Genomic DNA, 20,501 nt, shown 5'->3' with positions numbered 1-20,501 from the left:
CGAGCCGGATTTAGTGTTTGTGAATTCAACAGACATCGACAACACAACCAACAGATGATCATTCATAGGATCACAACACCACCAGTATCAGGCCGATCCACGCTAGCAACTCTGAAATCCTAGTACACATCCGCCTTCAGAGCCACAAGGAAACAGGAACATCAGCAAAACCCAATCATTCAATTCTTCGCATCACAAAGGTAGGCTCATTCATAGCATCATCGATTCCCATATCGCGTCCCGTTTTCCTACAATGGCTTCCGCAGACATCCAAATCAGCACGTTACGCCGCAAACGTGGTAACATTATCGGTCAAATCACAACACTTACCAGAGTTCTGGACAATTCACAAGATCCAGATCACTGCGATAAACTATTAATAACAGAACATCTCAATGGACTTGTTAAATCATGGAATCGGTTCGATGATATACAATTCGAAATAGAAACGCTAGATTCATCGGAAGAAACGCGACGATCAGAGATCCGATGCGATTATTACGCAGTTGTAGCTCGTGCAAAACGAATTCTTCAACAAGACGAGTCACGGAACAACACGCGCAACAACCTTACTGAGTCAACAGCATCTATCGTATCAGCCCCCATAGCCGTAAAATTACCGGAGATGCGATTACCGACATTCGACGGAACCATTGAAAATTGGTCATCCTTCTACGACCTGTTTTCATCGACGATCGACCGCAACGAAAACCTCACCTTAGTGCAAAAATTGCAATACCTAAGATCAACCCTCACCGGGAAGGCCGCCGCATGCATCAAATCGTTAACAACGACCGATGTGAACTATCCTGCCGCCATTGAAATACTGAAAGAAAAATTCGACTGTCTACGCAAAACCCTTTTACGACATTGTGATGCGATTCGAGAGATTCCGAAGCTCGCAAAAGACACACCCGAAGCAATCGACGATTTACTAGACACCTTGAATCAACATCTACGCGCATTAAACAATCTCGGGGAACCCGTAGCAACTTGGAACACACTTCTTATATCAACAATCCTATCAAAACTCAATTCAGATACAATTTTGCAATGGGAACTCACGTTACCAGACAAGCAAATGCCATCATACACGCACCTCATCAAATTCTTACGAAAACGAGCAAACTGTTCAATAGTTGTCAACGGAACCAATCTAATCTCCAGAACTCGTCACCCCTCAGTAAATACATCTCCTAAAAGTATCCACGCAAACTACTCGAAGACACAGACATTTTTCACCGCCAAACCTGCGCAATGTCCAATCTGCAACGGGTCACACATGGTTCGGGATTGTGAAGTCTTCAATTCAGCTTCCCCCACTACGCGATTAGAAAATGCTACTAAAAATTCATTGTGCCAGAATTGTTTACGACCTGGCCACACCACTAACATATGCCGCTCGATTTTCACATGCCGAATTTGCAACCAACGTCACCACACTCTTATACATCAACCAAACGATACGGTGAATCAGAAACCCTCCACCTCCGCAACTACGACCACACACACATCCAAATCAACTACAGCTCCACAAGAAGAAATCACTGAGCCAAACCAACCTTTGTGCAATCGGTGACTATTTCCTCGTGGGATCTCAAGGGACAGGGACACTCACAACATTTTTATTGTAGACTCCCAATCAAACGACCTTTTGGTTACGGCAATCATCCACGCTATCAGTAAGACACATAAACCAGTGACATGCCGGGCTTTAATCGACACCTGCTCGACCACAAATTTCATGACACAAGATCTTGCAAAGAAACTCTCCTTACCTCTAAAACATTGTTCTATTCCGGTCGGCGCGCTCGATACTCTCACTACTGTAGCGAAACACATCGTCAAGGCCACCATCCGTTCCAGAATCAAGAACTATCAACGAACTCTCACCTTTTTAGTCGTGCCCAACATTGCAACCGCAATTCCAGGCGATACAATTGATCGCGCTACCCTAAACATCCCAAGAAACATCGAACTCGCAGATCCTACGTTCCACCGCCCGGCACCAATCGACATGCTGTTAGGGGCCGGCACGGCATTATCCATTTTAAGTGTAGGTCAGATCAATCTTTCACAACCCGATGACCCAGACCTATATCTCCAGAAAACAATGTTGGGTTGGGTAATCGGGGGGAGCGCACCCACATTCAAACCAATAAGAAGTGCTTCATGCCACACACACACATCACTCCAATTCGATCTCACACGTTTTTGGGAAATTGAAGACGGTCCACAAATACCTCATTTCTCAGAAGCAGAAACAGCATGTGAGGAATATTTCAAAAACACGATCACACGAAACGCGGAAGGAAGATACGTCGTATCACTTCCATTCAACAACGACAAACCAAAACTCGGAGAATCGAAGTCAGCAGCCTATAAACGATTTCTATCCTTAGAAAGAAGGTTAAAACGAGATCCGGAGTTAAACAATCAGTATAAAGCTATTTTTAAGGAATATCTGGATCTTGGCCACATGTCCGAGATCCCTGATCCCAACGAAGGCTATTACCTTGCACACCACGGGGTACTCAAGATGTCCAGCCAAACCACCAAGCTCCGCATCGTTTTCGACGGATCAGCTGCCTCAAGCACGGGTCTATCACTCAACGACGTACTACATACTGGCCCCAAAATCCAAGATGATTTATTGTATATTCTTCTGAGATTCCGCACACATCAATACGTTGTCACTGGTGACATCGAAAAGATGTACCGACAATTTTTAATACGTCCAGAAGATAGGAAATTTCAACAAGTACTCTGGCGAGACCATAACGACAACATTAAGACGTTCCAACTGAACACCGTCACGTTCGGACTATCAGCAGCGCCCTATTTGGCCATACGATGCTTAACCCAATTAGCGGACGATGAACATCACCGGTTTCCCCAGGCGTCCAAAGTTTTAAAACAAGATTTCTATGTAGACGATCTGATAACTGGAACCCCCACGATCCAAGAAGCCATCTCATTGTGCAAGGAATTAACATCATTACTCAACACAGCAGGGTTACACATCAGGCAATGGGCATCCAACGACAAACGTTTACTCGAAGATCTATCCGACGAAAACATAAATCAACAATTACATTTAGGCGAATCATCAATCGTCAAAACTTTAGGGATAGTCTGGAATTCGGCAGATGACTCCATCACCTACACTGTTAGACCCATTCTCCACACACCCCGCGCCACCAAACGCTTTATTAGTTCAGAAATTGCAAAAATTTATGACCCTCTAGGCCTATTAGGACCAGTCATCATTACGGCAAAACTAATCCTTCAGGAGCTCTGGACTTTAAGAATCGATTGGGACGAATCCTTACCCATGGCAATACACAATAAATGGAGTCAATATTACTCTCAATTACCTCTGCTCAACCAGGCAAGATTCCGGCGAAAAACCATCATTCAATCTGCATCCAACATTGAACTACATGGGTTCTGCGATGCTAGCGAAAGAGCCTACGGGGCCTGCGTGTATATTCGATCTCAGAACAATCACGGGGAGACAATCGTGGAACTTCTAGTCGCAAAATCCAGAGTCGCACCTTTAAAGAGCAAATCCATTCCGCGACTCGAATTATGTGGGTCGGTGTTGCTAGCATCGCTCATGACCACCGTGAAGAAGGCACTAGACCTGCAGATCGAACACACAGTATATTGGACAGATTCCACGATAGTTTTACATTGGTTGAGATCCTCACCACACACCTTAAAAACCTTCGTCGCTAACAGAGTGTCTGAAATTCAATCAACTACAACCATCACAGATTGGCGCCACGTCAGTTCTACAGACAACCCTGCAGATTTGTTGTCGCGGGGTCAAACAATTAAAGACTTTTTACAATCATCCGTTTGGCAGAACGGTCCATCTTGGCTCCAACAAGAGCACTCGCACTGGCCTACTTGGGAAACAGTTCTACACATTAACGATCCGGAGCGAAAAATCGCAATTTGCATGGCAACAATTCCTGTCACAAAAGACGCGAAAATCCTCGAACGGTATTCATCATGGACAAAATTAGTGCGAGTCATTGCACTCTGTCGGCGATGGAGGCCGGGTCGAATCATTAAGGGAAGCCTGACTGTTTCTGAACTATCCCAATCAAGGGTTACCATCCTCAGAATGCTCCAGGAAATATATTTCAAAACAGAAATACTGGCGCTTCGTCGTCAATCGGATCCCTATCTACACGGAAAACTGGCCAAATTGAATCCATTTCTCGATCAAGACGGACTTCTGAGAGTGGGAGGACGTCTCAAAAACTCAACTCTGACCTACTCTCAAAAACATCCAATTCTCCTTCCAAAATCACATATCACCACCTGCATCATAATGAATGAACACAAGAATCTTCTACATGCGGGAGCACAAACCACGTTATATTCACTAAGACGAACGTACTGGCCAATAGACGGTAGAAGTCTGGTATGGAGAACCATTCATGGATGTGTACGTTGCCGGCGAGCAAGTCCTCCATCCGTGGAATATATTATGGGTAATCTACCAATAGCACGAGTGACAGAATCGCGTCCATTCACAAACGTAGGAATCGACTACTGCGGACCTTTTTTTATCAAAGAAAAACAACACCGCAACCGCGGTCGAGTCAAGGTTTATGTGGCAGTCTTTGTTTGTCTCGCAATAAAAGCGATTCATCTTGAACTAGTCAGTGACCTAACCAGCGAAGCATTCATTGGAGCATTACGTCGATTCATCGCAAGAAGGGGATTTTGTGTGAACTTATATTCAGATAACGGTACAAATTTCAAGGGAGCCAATAATGAACTACGAGAACTCCGAGAACTCTTACGATCAGACGACCATCTCAAAAAAATCAATACCTTCCTCATTGAACGAGCCATCAATTGGCATTTTATTCCTCCACAAGCTCCACATTTTGGAGGCTTATGGGAAGCTGCGGTAAAGTCTTTTAAATATCATCTAAAACGCGTCGTAGGCCCGGAGTTACTCACATTTGAAGGGCTTAATACACTGATTATCGATGTCGAAGCTATCCTCAACTCTCGACCCCTCACTCCACTTTCTTCAGATCCCTCCGACCTCCTCGCACTCACTCCAGGTCATTTTCTCATCGGTGATGCACTCACGAGCTTGCGCGATCGCGATCTACAAGGAACCCCTGCAAATCGATTATCAGCATGGCAGCGTGTTCAACAATTGAAACAACATTTCTGGAAGCGCTGGCATCGTGAATATCTGAATGAATTGGCAAATCGCAATAAATGGACCAGGGGTCAACATTCCATCATCGAAGGTGCAATCGTTCTGCTCAGAGAAGACAACGTACCCTCAATGCACTGGCCTCTCGGACGAATCATTAAAACTCACCCAGGCTCCGACGGCATTGTTCGCGTAGCTACTGTCAGGATAGCCTCAAACGTGTTCGACCGGAGCGTGAAAAAACTTGTACCGTTATTGTGTCACTCGGAGGATCGACCACGAGAGAACAACTTAACCATGGTAGGACATGAAATATGTGAATAGGAAAAAGGTTTCACTATTGTTAATCTTATAGGTCATAAGGCAAAACTTCTATTCCATACCAAGCGTCGCCAACATTGTAATGTAGCATTTTAAGTTCCCAATCATATATATCTTAATATTAGCCAAGTAAATTCAGACATACAAACATAAACAACCACTCACCATCACACACACACCTGTCAACTTGATCTTGATCAGTACCCTCTCAACGGGGGGAGAATGTTCCGTTGTATGACGGAACCTTTATAAATCAAGCGAGGAAAAATGGTGTCCTCGAGTCAAACATTATTGACCATCTACGTCCGTCCTTGGGAAGCGGAAAATTGCCAGATGTGGATAACCCAGGGACCTAAGGCCCTAGGAAATAGCATATTTTGGACGAAGCAATCGAAATGCCAGAACACCCGTAGTAAACAATTTCGTTGAAAGCCATTTCCGTCTTCTATTCAAGTATTTCTTTTATGACCCACAGTTGGTCACCAAATATCAATTCTAGCCGTTTTTTACGATATGCATGTTCCACCGAGAAGAGGCATTTTCCGGATCATTGTTTGCTACGGCTTATCCTTGGGACACTCGGGTTACTTCGCGGGCGTCACCCGAGGGCACGAGCACTACCTGCGGGTGACCCTTAGTTTGGGGCGGTCACCTTTCGAATTTTGTACTCCAATCAGTCAGGGCGACCGTTTCCCTCACTCCTCGCAAAAAATGAATAATCCACAAATCCGACTGTCCCAAATTTAGAACACACCCACACCGAACTTACCTCCGAGAAGACACAACACACAACATTCATTCTTCCACCAACCCGAACACAGAATAGTCTACTCTCTAAAAATTATACTCTGTATCGATGTGAAGTTGAATGTTCAAATATATTCCAAGTTAAAGAAAAAAACTCAGCTTAGTATCCCTAGCAACTTGAAAAGTTGTAGGGAACCGCGAATATCAAATACGCGGAAAAACACAAGTATTTGAAGCTAAACCATTTGTTTTGCATGAATTTGAAGCTGAACTTTGTGTTTCGCAAGAATTTGAAGCTAAATCATGTGTTTGGCATGGATGTGAATCTAACTCGTTTGTATCGCCTGCCTTTGAAGCTATATCACTTATATTCGCAAGTATTTGAAGCTAAATCTTTCGTTCCTCATGGATTTGAAGATAAGCCTTCTACTTCACATTGATTTGAAGCTAAATCATGTGCTTCGCTTGAATTTGAAGCAATATCATTCGTTTTGCATGGATTTGATGCTAACTCGATTGTGTCGTCTGCATTTGAAGCTGTTTCAATAATATCTCAAGTATTCGAAGCTACATCAGTTGTGTCGCATGGATTTGAAGCTAAGACTTCTACTTCGCGTTGATATGAAGATAAATCTTGTGTTTCGCTTGGATTTGAAGCTAGCTCGTTTGTGTTGACTGTATTTGAAGCTACTTCATTTATGTCGCAAGTATTTGAAGCTGAACCATTTGTTTTGCATGGATTTGAAACTAATCCTTCTACTAGGAATTGATTTGAAACTAAATCAAATCTTGTGTTTCGCTTGGATTTGAAGCTAGCTCGTTTGTGTTGACTGTATTTGAATCTACTTCATTTATATCGCAAGTTTTTGAAGCTGAACCATTTGTTTCGAATGGATTTGAAGATAAGCCTTCTACTTCGCATTGATTTGAAGCTAACTCGATTGTTTCGCCTGCATTAAGAAGCTATATCACTTAAATTCGCAAGTATTTGAAGCTAAACCATTCGTTTCGCATGGATTTGAAGCTAAGCCTTCTGCTTCGCATGAATTTGAAGCTAAATCATGTGTTTCGCTTGGATTTGAAGCTAACTCGATTGTTTCGCCTGCATACGAATCTATATCACTTGTATCGCAAGAAATTGAAAAAAATCATTTGTTTCGCATGGATTTGAAGCTAATCCATCTGCATCGCATTGATTTGAAGTTAAATCATGTGTTTCGCTTGGATTTGAAGCTAACTCGTTTGTTACGTCTGCATTTGAAGCTAAATCAATTATATCGAATTATTTGAAGCTGAATCATTTGTTTCGCACGGATTCGAAGCTAAGCCATTTACTTCGCATTGATTTGAAGCTAAGTCATGTGTTTCGCTTGGATTTGAAGCTAACTCGTTTGTTTCGCATGCAGTTGAACCTACTTCATTTAGATCGTGAGTATTTGAAGCTAATCCATTTGATTCGCAAGCATTTGAAGCTACGCCTTCTACTTCGTATTGATTTGAAGAAAAATCATTTGTTTCGCATGGGTTTGAAGCTAAGCCTTCTACTTCGCATTGAGTTGAAGCTAAGTCATTTGTATCGCATGGATTTTGAAGCTAACTCGTTTTGTTTCGTCTGCATTTGAAGCTATATCACATATATCCCAAGTATCTGAATCTAAATTATTTGTTTGGCATGGATTTGAATCTAAAACATCTAGTTCGCATTGATTTGAAGCTAAATCGTGAGTTTCGCATGGATTAGAAGCTATATCATTTATAACGCAAGTATTTGACGCTAAATCATTTGTTTCGCATTAATTTGAAGCTAACTCGTTTGTTTCGCCTGCATTTTCAGCTATATCATTTATATCGCAACTATTTGAAGCTAACCCATCTGTTTCGCATGGATTTGAAGCTAAGCCTTCTACTTTGCATTGATTGGAAGCTAAATCATGTGTTTTGCATGAATTTGAAGCTAACTCGTTTGTTTCGCCTGCATTTGAAGCTATTTCATGTATACCGAAAGTATTTGAAGCTAAATCATTCGTTTTGCATGGATTTGAAGCTAAGTCTTCTACTTCGCTTTGATATGAAGCTAAATCATTTGTTTCGCCCGGATGTGAATCTAACTCGTTTGTTTTGTCTGCATTTGTAGCTGTTTCAATTATGTCGCAAGTATTTGAAGCTAAACCATTTGTATCGCATGAATTTGAAGCTAAACCTTGTGTTTCGCAAGAATTTGAAGCTAAATCATGTGTTTGGCATGGATGTGAATCTAACTCGTTTGTTTCGCCTGCATTTGAAGCTGTATCACTTATACTCGCAAGTATTTGAACCTAAATCTTTCGTCCCTCATGGATTTGAAGATAAGCCTTCTACTTTACATTGATTTGAAGCTAAATCATGTGTTTCGCTTGAATTTGAAGCTATATCATGCGTTTCGGATGGATTTGAATCTAACTCGATTGTGTTGTCTGCATTTGAAGCTGTTTCAATAATATCGCAAGTATTCGAAGCTAAATCAGTTGTGTCGCATTGATTTGAAGTTAAGCCTTCTACTCCGCATTGATTTGAAGTTAAATCATGTGTTTCGCTTGGATTTGAAGCTAACTCGTTTGTTTCGCCTGCATACGAATCTATATCAATTGTATCGCAAGGACTTGAAAAATATCATTTGTTTCGCATGGTTTTGAAGCTAAGCCTTCTACTTCGCATTGATTTGAAGCTAAATCCTGTGTTTCGCATGGATTTAAAGCTAAGTCGTTTGTTTCGCATGCAGTTGAATCTAAATCATGTATATCATAAGTATCCTAAGCTAAACAATTTTTTTTAGCATGTATTCGGAGCTAACTATTTTAATTCGCCGGCATTTGAAGCTATATTACTTACATCGCAAGTATTCGAAGCTAAATTATTAGTGTCGCATGGATACGAAGCTAAGCCTTCTACTTCGCATTGATTTGAAGCTAAATCATGTGTTACGCATGGATCTGAACCAATCACGTTTGTTTCGCATGCAGTTGAAGCTAAATCATGTTTATCACAAGTATCGGAATCTAAACCATTTGTTTCGCAAGAATATGAATCTAAACCATGTGTTTCGCATGAATTTAAGGCTAGATCATGTGTTTCGCATGGATTTGAAGCTAACTCGTATGTTTCGCCCGCATTTGAAGCTATATCATTTATATCGCATGTATTTGAAGCTAAATCAATTGTGTCGCACGGATTTGAAGCTAAGATTCTACTTCGCATTGGTTTGAAGCTAAATCATGTGTGTTCGCATGGATTTTGAACCTAACTCATTTGTTTCGCCTGCATTTGAAGCTAAATCTTGTCTTTCGCATGGATTTGAAGCGAACTCGTTAGTTTCGCCTGCATTTGAAGCTATATGACTAATATCGCGAGTATCTGAATCTAAATCATTTGTTTCGCGTGGATTTGAAACTAAACATTCTACATCGCATTGATTTGATGCTAAACCATCTACATCGCGTTCAATTAAAGCTGAATCGTGTCTTTCACTTGGATTTGATGCTGACTCGTTTGTTTCGTCTGCATTTGAAGCTATATCACTTATATCGCAAGTATTTGAAGCTCAATCATTTGTTTCGCATTGATTTGAAGCAATGCCTTCTACTTCGCATTGATTTGAAGCTAAAACATGCTTTTCGCTTGGATTTGAAGCTAAGTCGTTTGTTTCGCATGCATTTGAAGCTAAATCATGTAAATCACAAGTATTTGAAGATAAACCATTTGATTCGCATGGATTTGAAGCTAAGCATTCTACTTCGCATTGATTTGAAGCTAAATCACATGTTTCGCTTGGATTTGAAGCTATCTCGTTTGTTTCGCATACAGTTGAAGCTAAATCATGTATATCGCAAATATTTGAAGCTAAACCATTTGTTTCGCATGGATTTGTAGCTGCGCCATCTACTTCGCATTGATTTGATGCTGAATCATGTGTTTCGTTTGGATTTGAGGCTAACACTTTTGTTTCGCATGCAGTTGAAGCTAAATCATGTACATCATAAGTATCCTAAGCTAAACAATTTTTTTAGTATGTATTCGGAGCTAAATCTTTTGATTCGCCTGCATTTGAAGCTATATTACTTATATCGCAATTATTCGAAGCTAAATCATTGGTGTCGAATGGATTTGAAGCTACGCCTTCAACTTCGCATTGATTTGATGCTGAATCATTTGTTTCGCTTGGTTTTGAGGCTAACACTTTTGTTTCGCATGCAGTTGAAACTAAATCATGTATATCATAAGTATCCTAAGCTAAACAATTTTTTTTATCATGTATTCGGAGCTAACTATTTTAATTCGCCGGCATTTGAAGCTATATTACTTATATCGCAAGTATTCGAAGCTAAATTATTAGTGTCGCATGGATACGAAGCTAAGCCTTCTACTTCGCATTGATTTGAAGCTAAATCATGTGTTTCGCATGGATCTGAAACTATCACGTTTGTTTCGCATGCAGTTGAAGCTAAATCATGTTTATCACAAGTATCGGAATCTAAACCATTTGTTTCGCAAGAATATGAATCTAAACCATGTGTTTCGCATGAATTTAAGGCTAGATCATGTGTTTCGCATTGATTTGAAGCTAAATCATGTGTGTTCGCATGGATTTTGAACCTAACTCGTTTGTTTCGCCTGCATTTGAAGCTAAATCATGTCTTTCGCATGGATTTGAAGCGAACTCGTTAATTTCGCGTGCATTTGAAGCGATATCATTTATATCGCAAGTATCTGAAGCTAAATCATTTGTTTCTCATGGATTTGAAGCTAAACCATCTACATCGCATTGATTTGAAGCTAAATCAATTGTTTCGCTTGGATTTGAAAGCTACCTCGTTTGTTCCGCATTGAGTTGAATCTGATTCATGTATATCACAAGTATTTGAAGCTAAACCAATAGAATCGAATGGATTTGAAGCTAAGCCTTCTACTTCGCATGGATTTGGAGCTAAATCATGTGTTTCGAATGGATTTGAATCTAACTCGTTTGCTTCGCCTTCCGTTCAAGTTATATCACTTATACTCCAAAGCATTTGAAGCTAAATCATTTGTTTCGCATGGATTTGGAGCTAAAACATGTGTTTCGCATGGATTTGAAGCTAACTCATTTGTTTCGCCTGTATTTGAAGCTAACACGTTTGTTTCGCATGCAGTTAAGGTAAATCATGTATATCACAAGTATTTGAAGCGGAACCATTAGATTCGCATTGATTTGAAGCTGAGCCTTCTACTTCGCACTGATTTGAAGCTAAATCATGCGTCTCGCTTGGATTTGAAGCAAACCCTTCCACTTCGAATTGATTTGAAGCTAAATCATGTATTTCGCATGGATCTGAAGCTAACTTGTTTGTTTCGCATGCATTTGAAGCTATATCACTTATATTCGCAAATATTTGATGCTAAATCATTTGTTTCGCATGGATTTGTAGCTAAGCGTACTATTTCGCATTGTTTTGAAGCTAAATCATCTGTTTCGCTTGGATTTGAATCTATCTCCTTTCTTTCGCCCGCATTTGAAGCTATATGACTAATATCGCAAGTATCTGAATCTAAATCACTTGTTTCGCGTGGATTTGAAACTAAACATTCTACATCGCATTGATTTGATGCTAAACCATCTACATCGCGTCCAATTGAAGCTGAATCGTGTCTTTCACTTGGATTTGATGCTGACTCGTTTGTTTCGTCTGCATTTGAATATATATCACTTATATCACAAGTATTTGAAGCTCAATCATTTGTTTCGCATTGATTTGAAGCAATGCCTTCTACTTCGCATTGATTTGAAGCTAAAACATGCGTTTCGCTTGGATTTGAAGCTAAGTCGTTTGTTTCGCATGCATTTGAAGCTAAATCATGTAAATCACAAGTATTTGAAGCTAAACCATTTGTTTCGCATGGATTTGTAGCTGCGCCATCTACTTCGCATTGATTTGATGCTGAATCACGTGTTTCGCTTGGTTTTGAGGCTTTTGTTTCGCATGCAGTTGAAACTAAATCATGTATATCATAAGTATCCTAAGCTAAACAATTTTTTTAGCATGTATTTGGAGCTAACTATTTTGATTCGCCGGCATTTGAAGCTATATTACTTATATCGCAAGTATTCGAAGCTAAATTATTAGTGTCGCATGGATTTGAAGCTAAGCCTTCTACTTCGCATTGATTTGTAGCGAAATCATGTGTTTCGCATGGATCTGAAACTGTCACGTTTGTTTCGCATGCAGTTGAAGCTAAATCATGTTTATCACAAGTATCGGAATCTAAGCCATTTGTTTCGCAAGAATATGAATCTAAACCACGTGTTTCGCATGAATTTGAAGCTAGATCATGTGTTTCGCATGGATTTGAAGCTAACTCGTATGTTTCGCCTGCATTTGAAGCTATATCATTTATATCGCATGTATTTGAAGCTAAATCAATTGTGTCGAACGGATTTGAAGCTAAGCCTTCTACTTCGCATTGATTTGAAGCTAAACCATGTGTTTCGCATGGATATGAAGCTAACTCATTTGTTTCGCCTGCATTTGAAGCTATATCAAGTATATCGCAAGTATTTGAAGCTAAACCATTTGATTCGCATGGATTTGAAGATAAGCCTTCTACTTCGCACTGCTTTCAATCTAGTTCATTTATGTCGCATGGATTTGAAGCTAAGCCTTCTACTTCGCATTGATTTGAAGTTAAATCATGTGTTTCCCTTGGATTTGAAGCTATCTCGTTTGTTTCGCATGCATTTGAAGCTTCATCATGTATATCACAAGCATTAGAAGCTAAACCATTTGATTAGCATGGTTTTTTAAGCTAAGCCTTCTACTTCGCACTGATTTTAATCTAATTCATTTGTGTCGCATGGATTTGAAGCTAAGCCTTCTACATCGCATTGATTTGAAGCTAAATCAAGAGTTTCGCTTGGGTTTAAAGCTAACTCGTTTGTTTCGCATGCTGTTAAGGTAAATCATGTAAGTCTCAAGTATTTGAAGCTAATCCATTTGATTCGCATGGATCTGAAGCTAAGCCATCTACTTCGCACTGATTTCAATCTAATTCATTTATGTCCCATGTATTTGAAGCTAAGCGTTCTACTTCGCATTGATATGAAGCTAAATCATTTGTTTCGCATGGAATGATGCTAACTCGTTCGGTTCTCCTGCATTCGAAGATATATCATTTATATCGCAAGTATCTTAACCTAAATCATTCGTTTCGCATGAATTTGAAGCTAAGACTTCTACTTCGCATTGATTTGACGCTAAATCATGTGTTTCGCATGGATTTGAAGATAACTCGTTCGTTTCGCCTGAATTTGAATCTATATCACTTATATCTCAACTATTTGAAGCTCAATCATTTGTGCCGCATGGATTTGAAGCTAAGACTTTCTACTTCGTATTGATTAGAAGCTAAATCATGTGTTTCGCATGGATTTGATGCTAACTCGTTTGTTTCGCATCCATTTGAAGCTGTATCACTTATATTCGCAAGTATTTCAAGCTAAGTCATTAGATTCGCATGGATATGTATCTAAGCCTTCTACTTCGCATTGATTTGAAGCTAAATCAAGTGTCTCGCATGGATTTAAAGCTAAATCATGTGTCTCGCATGGATTTGAAACATACTCATTTGTTTCGTCTGCTTTGAAGCTATATCACTTATAGCGCAAGTATTTGATGCTAAATCATTTGTTTCGCACGGATTTGAAGCTAAACCTTCTACTTCGCATTGATTTGAAGCTAAATCATGTGTTTCGCATGGATCTGAAACTATCACGTTTGTTTCGCATGCAGTTGAAGCTAAATCATGTATATCACAAGTGTCTGAAGCTAAGTCATTTGATTCGCATTGATTAGAAGCTAAGTCACATATTTCGCTTTTATTTGAAGCTAACTCGTTTTTTCCGAATGCAGTTGAAGCTAAATCATGTATACCACAAATGTTTGTAGCTAAACCATTTGCTTCGCATGGATTTGAAGCTAAGCCATCTATTTCGCATTGCTTTGAAGCTAAATCATGTGTATCGCTTGGATTTGAAGCTAACTCGTATGTTTCGCATGCAGTTCAAGCTCATTCATGTGTATCACAAGTATTTGAAGCTAAACCGTTTGTTCCGCATGGATTTGAAGCTTTGTCTTCTACTTCGCATTGATTTGAAGCGAAATAATGTGTTTCACATGGATTTGTAGCTAACTCGTCTGTTTCGCCTGCATTTGAAGCTATATCTTTTATATCGCAAGTATCTGAAGCTATCTCATTTGTGTCTCATGGATGTGAAGCTAAACCATCTACTTTGCATTGATTTGAAGCTAAATCATGTATCTCGCTTAGATGTGACGCTAACTCGTTTGTTTCGCGTGGAGTTGAAGCTAAATCATGTATTTCACAAGAATTTCAAGCTAAACCATTTGCTTCGCATGGATTTGAAGCTAAGCCTTGTACTTCGCATTGATTTGAATCTAAGACATGTGTTTCGCATAGATTTGAAGCGAGCTCGTTTGTTTCGCATGCATTTGAAGCTACAAAACTTATATTCGCAAGTATTTGAAGCTAAATCTTTCGTTTCGCACGGATTTGAAGCTAAGTCTTCTACTTCGAATTGATTTGAAGCTAAATAACCTGTTTCGCATGGATTTGAAGCTAACTAGTTTGTTTCGCATGCAGTTGAAGCTAAATCATGTAAATCACAAGTATTTGAAGATAAACCATTTGATTCGCATGGATTTGAAGCTAAGCATTCTACTTCGCATTGATTTGAAGCTAAATCACATGTTTCGCTTGGATTTGAAGCTATCTCGTTTGTTTCGCATACAGTTGAAGCTAAATCATGTATATCGCAAATATTTGAAGCTAAACCATTTGTTTCGCATGGATTTGTAGCTGCGCCATCTACTTCGCATTGATTTGATGCTGAATCATGTGTTTCGTTTGGATTTGAGGCTAACACTTTTGTTTCGCATGCAGTTGAAGCTAAATCATGTACATCATAAGTATCCTAAGCTAAACAATTTTTTTAGTATGTATTCGGAGCTAAATCTTTTGATTCGCCTGCATTTGAAGCTATATTACTTATATCGCAATTATTCGAAGCTAAATCATTGGTGTCGAATGGATTTGAAGCTACGCCTTCAACTTCGCATTGATTTGATGCTGATTCATTTGTTTCGCTTGGTTTTGAGGCTAACACTTTTGTTTCGCATGCAGTTGAAACTAAATCATGTATATCATAAGTATCCTAAGCTAAACAATTTTTTTTATCATGTATTCGGAGCTAACTATTTTAATTCGCCGGCATTTGAAGCTATATTACTTATATCGCAAGTATTCGAAGCTAAATTATTAGTGTCGCATGGATACGAAGCTAAGCCTTCTACTTCGCATTGATTTGAAGCTAAATCATGTGTTTCGCATGGATCTGAAACTATCACGTTTGTTTCGCATGCAGTTGAAGCTAAATCATGTTTATCACAAGTATCGGAATCTAAACCATTTGTTTCGCAAGAATATGAATCTAAACCATGTGTTTCGCATGAATTTAAGGCTAGATCATGTGTTTCGCATTGATTTGAAGCTAAATCATGTGTGTTCGCATGGATTTTGAACCTAACTCGTTTGTTTCGCCTGCATTTGAAGCTAAATCATGTCTTTCGCATGGATTTGAAGCGAACTCGTTAATTTCGCGTGCATTTGAAGCGATATCATTTATATCGCAAGTATCTGAAGCTAAATCATTTGTTTCTCATGGATTTGAAGCTAAACCATCTACATCGCATTGATTTGAAGCTAAATCAATTGTTTCGCTTGGATTTGAAAGCTACCTCGTTTGTTCCGCATTGAGTTGAATCTGATTCATGTATATCACAAGTATTTGAAGCTAAACCAATAGAATCGAATGGATTTGAAGCTAAGCCTTCTACTTCGCATGGATTTGGAGCTAAATCATGTGTTTCGAATGGATTTGAATCTAACTCGTTTGCTTCGCCTTCCGTTCAAGTTATATCACTTATACTCCAAAGCATTTGAAGCTAAATCATTTGTTTCGCATGGATTTGGAGCTAAAACATGTGTTTCGCATGGATTTGAAGCTAACTCATTTGTTTCGCCTGTATTTGAAGCTAACACGTTTGTTTCGCATGCAGTTAAGGTAAATCATGTATATCACAAGTATTTGAAGCGGAACCATTAGATTCGCATTGATTTGAAGCTGAGCCTTCTACTTCGCACTGATTTGAAGCTAAATCATGCGTCTCGCTTGGATTTGAAGCAAACCCTTCCACTTCGAATTGATTTGAAGCTAAATCATGTATTTCGCATGGATCTGAAGCTAACTTGTTTGTTTCGCATGCATTTGAAGCTATATCACTTATATTCGCAAATATTTGATGCTAAATCATTTGTTTCGCATGGATTTGTAGCTAAGCGTACTATTTCGCATTGTTTTGAAGCTAAATCATCTCTTTCGCTTGGATTTGAATCTATCTCCTTTCTTTCGCCCGCATTTGAAGCTATATGACTAATATCGCAAGTATCTGAATCTAAATCGCTTGTTTCGCGTGGATTTGAAACTAAACATTCTACATCGCATTGATTTGATGCTAAACCATCTACATCGCGTCCAATTGAAGCTGAATCGTGTCTTTCACTTGGATTTGATGCTGACTCGTTTGTTTCGTCTGCATTTGAATATATATCACTTATATCACAAGTATTTGAAGCTCAATCATTTGTTTCGCATTGATTTGAAGCAATGCCTTCTACTTCGCATTGATTTGAAGCTAAAACATGCGTTTCGCTTGGATTTGAAGCTAAGTCGTTTGTTTCGCATGCATTTGAAGCTAAATCATGTAAATCACAAGTATTTGAAGCTAAACCATTTGTTTCGCATGGATTTGTAGCTGCGCCATCTACTTCGCATTGATTTGATGCTGAATCACGTGTTTCGCTTGGTTTTGAGGCTTTTGTTTCGCATGCAGTTGAAACTAAATCATGTATATCATAAGTATCCTAAGCTAAACAATTTTTTTAGCATGTATTTGGAGCTAACTATTTTGATTCGCCGGCATTTGAAGCTATATTACTTATATCGCAAGTATTCGAAGCTAAATTATTAGTGTCGCATGGATTTGAAGCTAAGCCTTCTACTTCGCATTGATTTGTAGCGAAATCATGTGTTTCGCATGGATCTGAAACTGTCACGTTTGTTTCGCATGCAGTTGAAGCTAAATCATGTTTATCACAAGTATCGGAATCTAAGCCATTTGTTTCGCAAGAATATGAATCTAAACCACGTGTTTCGCATGAATTTGAAGCTAGATCATGTGTTTCGCATGGATTTGAAGCTAACTCGTATGTTTCGCCTGCATTTGAAGCTATATCATTTATATCGCATGTATTTGAAGCTAAATCAATTGTGTCGAACGGATTTGAAGCTAAGCCTTCTACTTCGCATTGATTTGAAGCTAAACCATGTGTTTCGCATGGATATGAAGCTAACTCATTTGTTTCGCCTGCATTTGAAGCTATATCAAGTATATCGCAAGTATTTGAAGCTAAACCATTTGATTCGCATGGATTTGAAGATAAGCCTTCTACTTCGCACTGCTTTCAATCTAGTTCATTTATGTCGCATGGATTTGAAGCTAAGCCTTCTACTTCGCATTGATTTGAAGTTAAATCATGTGTTTCCCTTGGATTTGAAGCTATCTCGTTTGTTTCGCATGCATTTGAAGCTTCATCATGTATATCACAAGCATTAGAAGCTAAACCATTTGATTAGCATGGTTTTTTAAGCTAAGCCTTCTACTTCGCACTGATTTTAATCTAATTCATTTGTGTCGCATGGATTTGAAGCTAAGCCTTCTACATCGCATTGATTTGAAGCTAAATCAAGAGTTTCGCTTGGGTTTAAAGCTAACTCGTTTGTTTCGCATGCTGTTAAGGTAAATCATGTAAGTCTCAAGTATTTGAAGCTAATCCATTTGATTCGCATGGATCTGAAGCTAAGCCATCTACTTCGCACTGATTTCAATCTAATTCATTTATGTCCCATGTATTTGAAGCTAAGCGTTCTACTTCGCATTGATATGAAGCTAAATCATTTGTTTCGCATGGAATGATGCTAACTCGTTCGGTTCTCCTGCATTCGAAGATATATCATTTATATCGCAAGTATCTTAACCTAAATCATTCGTTTCGCATGAATTTGAAGCTAAGACTTCTACTTCGCATTGATTTGACGCTAAATCATGTGTTTCGCATGGATTTGAAGATAACTCGTTCGTTTCGCCTGAATTTGAATCTATATCACTTATATCTCAACTATTTGAAGCTCAATCATTTGTGCCGCATGGATTTGAAGCTAAGACTTTCTACTTCGTATTGATTAGAAGCTAAATCATGTGTTTCGCATGGATTTGATGCTAACTCGTTTGTTTCGCATCCATTTGAAGCTGTATCACTTATATTCGCAAGTATTTCAAGCTAAGTCATTAGATTCGCATGGATATGTATCTAAGCCTTCTACTTCGCATTGATTTGAAGCTAAATCAAGTGTCTCGCATGGATTTAAAGCTAAATCATGTGTCTCGCATGGATTTGAAACATACTCATTTGTTTCGTCTGCTTTGAAGCTATATCACTTATAGCGCAAGTATTTGATGCTAAATCATTTGTTTCGCACGGATTTGAAGCTAAACCTTCTACTTCGCATTGATTTGAAGCTAAATCATGTGTTTCGCATGGATCTGAAACTATCACGTTTGTTTCGCATGCAGTTGAAGCTAAATCATGTATATCACAAGTGTCTGAAGCTAAGTCATTTGATTCGCATTGATTAGAAGCTAAGTCACATATTTCGCTTTTATTTGAAGCTAACTCGTTTTTTCCGAATGCAGTTGAAGCTAAATCATGTATACCACAAATGTTTGTAGCTAAACCATTTGCTTCGCATGGATTTGAAGCTAAGCCATCTATTTCGCATTGCTTTGAAGCTAAATCATGTGTATCGCTTGGATTTGAAGCTAACTCGTATGTTTCGCATGCAGTTCAAGCTCATTCATGTGTATCACAAGTATTTGAAGCTAAACCGTTTGTTCCGCATGGATTTGAAGCTTTGTCTTCTACTTCGCATTGATTTGAAGCGAAATAATGTGTTTCACATGGATTTGTAGCTAACTCGTCTGTTTCGCCTGCATTTGAAGCTATATCTTTTATATCGCAAGTATCTGAAGCTATCTCATTTGTGTCTCATGGATGTGAAGCTAAACCATCTACTTTGCATTGATTTGAAGCTAAATCATGTATCTCGCTTAGATGTGACGCTAACTCGTTTGTTTCGCGTGGAGTTGAAGCTAAATCATGTATTTCACAAGAATTTCAAGCTAAACCATTTGCTTCGCATGGATTTGAAGCTAAGCCTTGTACTTCGCATTGATTTGAAGCTAAGACATGTGTTTCGCATAGATTTGAAGCGAGCTCGTTTGTTTCGCATGCATTTGAAGCTACAAAACTTATATTCGCAAGTATTTGAAGCTAAATCTTTCGTTTCGCACGGATTTGAAGCTAAGTCTTCTACTTCGAATTGATTTGAAGCTAAATAACCTGTTTCGCATGGATTTGAAGCTAACTAGTTTGTTTCGCATGCAGTTGAAGCTAAATTATGTAAATCACAAGTATTTGAAGATAAACCATTTGATTCGCATGGATTTGAAGCTAAGCATTCTACTTCGCATTGATTTGAAGCTAAATCACATGTTTCGCTTGGATTTGAAGCTATCTCGTTTGTTTCGCATACAGTTGAAGCTAAATCATGTATATCGCAAATATTTGAAGCTAAACCATTTGTTTCGCATGGATTTGTAGCTGCGCCATCTACTTCGCATTGATTTGATGCTGAATCATGTGTTTCGTTTGGATTTGAGGCTAACACTTTTGTTTCGCATGCAGTTGAAGCTAAATCATGTACATCATAAGTATCCTAAGCTAAACAATTTTTTTAGTATGTATTCGGAGCTAAATCTTTTGATTCGCCTGCATTTGAAGCTATATTACTTATATCGCAATTATTCGAAGCTAAATCATTGGTGTCGAATGGATTTGAAGCTACGCCTTCAACTTCGCATTGATTTGATGCTGAATCATTTGTTTCGCTTGGTTTTGAGGCTAACACTTTTGTTTCGCATGCAGTTGAAACTAAATCATGTATATCATAAGTATCCTAAGCTAAACAATTTTT

At 38.9% G+C, this 20,501-nt stretch overlaps 1 protein-coding gene across 1 annotated transcript; it reads left to right on the top strand.

Annotated features, from left to right (window-relative positions):
- The first annotated feature begins 253 nt into the window (after positions 1-253).
- LOC143263378 (uncharacterized) lies at positions 254-5,518 on the top strand. Its single transcript, XM_076528390.1, has 2 exons — positions 254-1,575; positions 1,684-5,518. The coding sequence occupies exons 1-2, from the start codon at positions 254-256 to the stop codon at positions 5,516-5,518; spliced, it is 5,157 nt and encodes a 1,718-aa protein (XP_076384505.1).
- Positions 5,519-20,501: the final 14,983 nt, after the last annotated feature.

Source organism: Megalopta genalis, unplaced genomic scaffold, assembly GCF_051020955.1.
Source record: "Megalopta genalis isolate 19385.01 unplaced genomic scaffold, iyMegGena1_principal scaffold0499, whole genome shotgun sequence".
In the NCBI taxonomy this organism is placed as follows: domain Eukaryota; kingdom Metazoa; phylum Arthropoda; class Insecta; order Hymenoptera; family Halictidae; genus Megalopta; species Megalopta genalis.
This window is presented reverse-complemented; position numbering and strand designations above follow the sequence as displayed.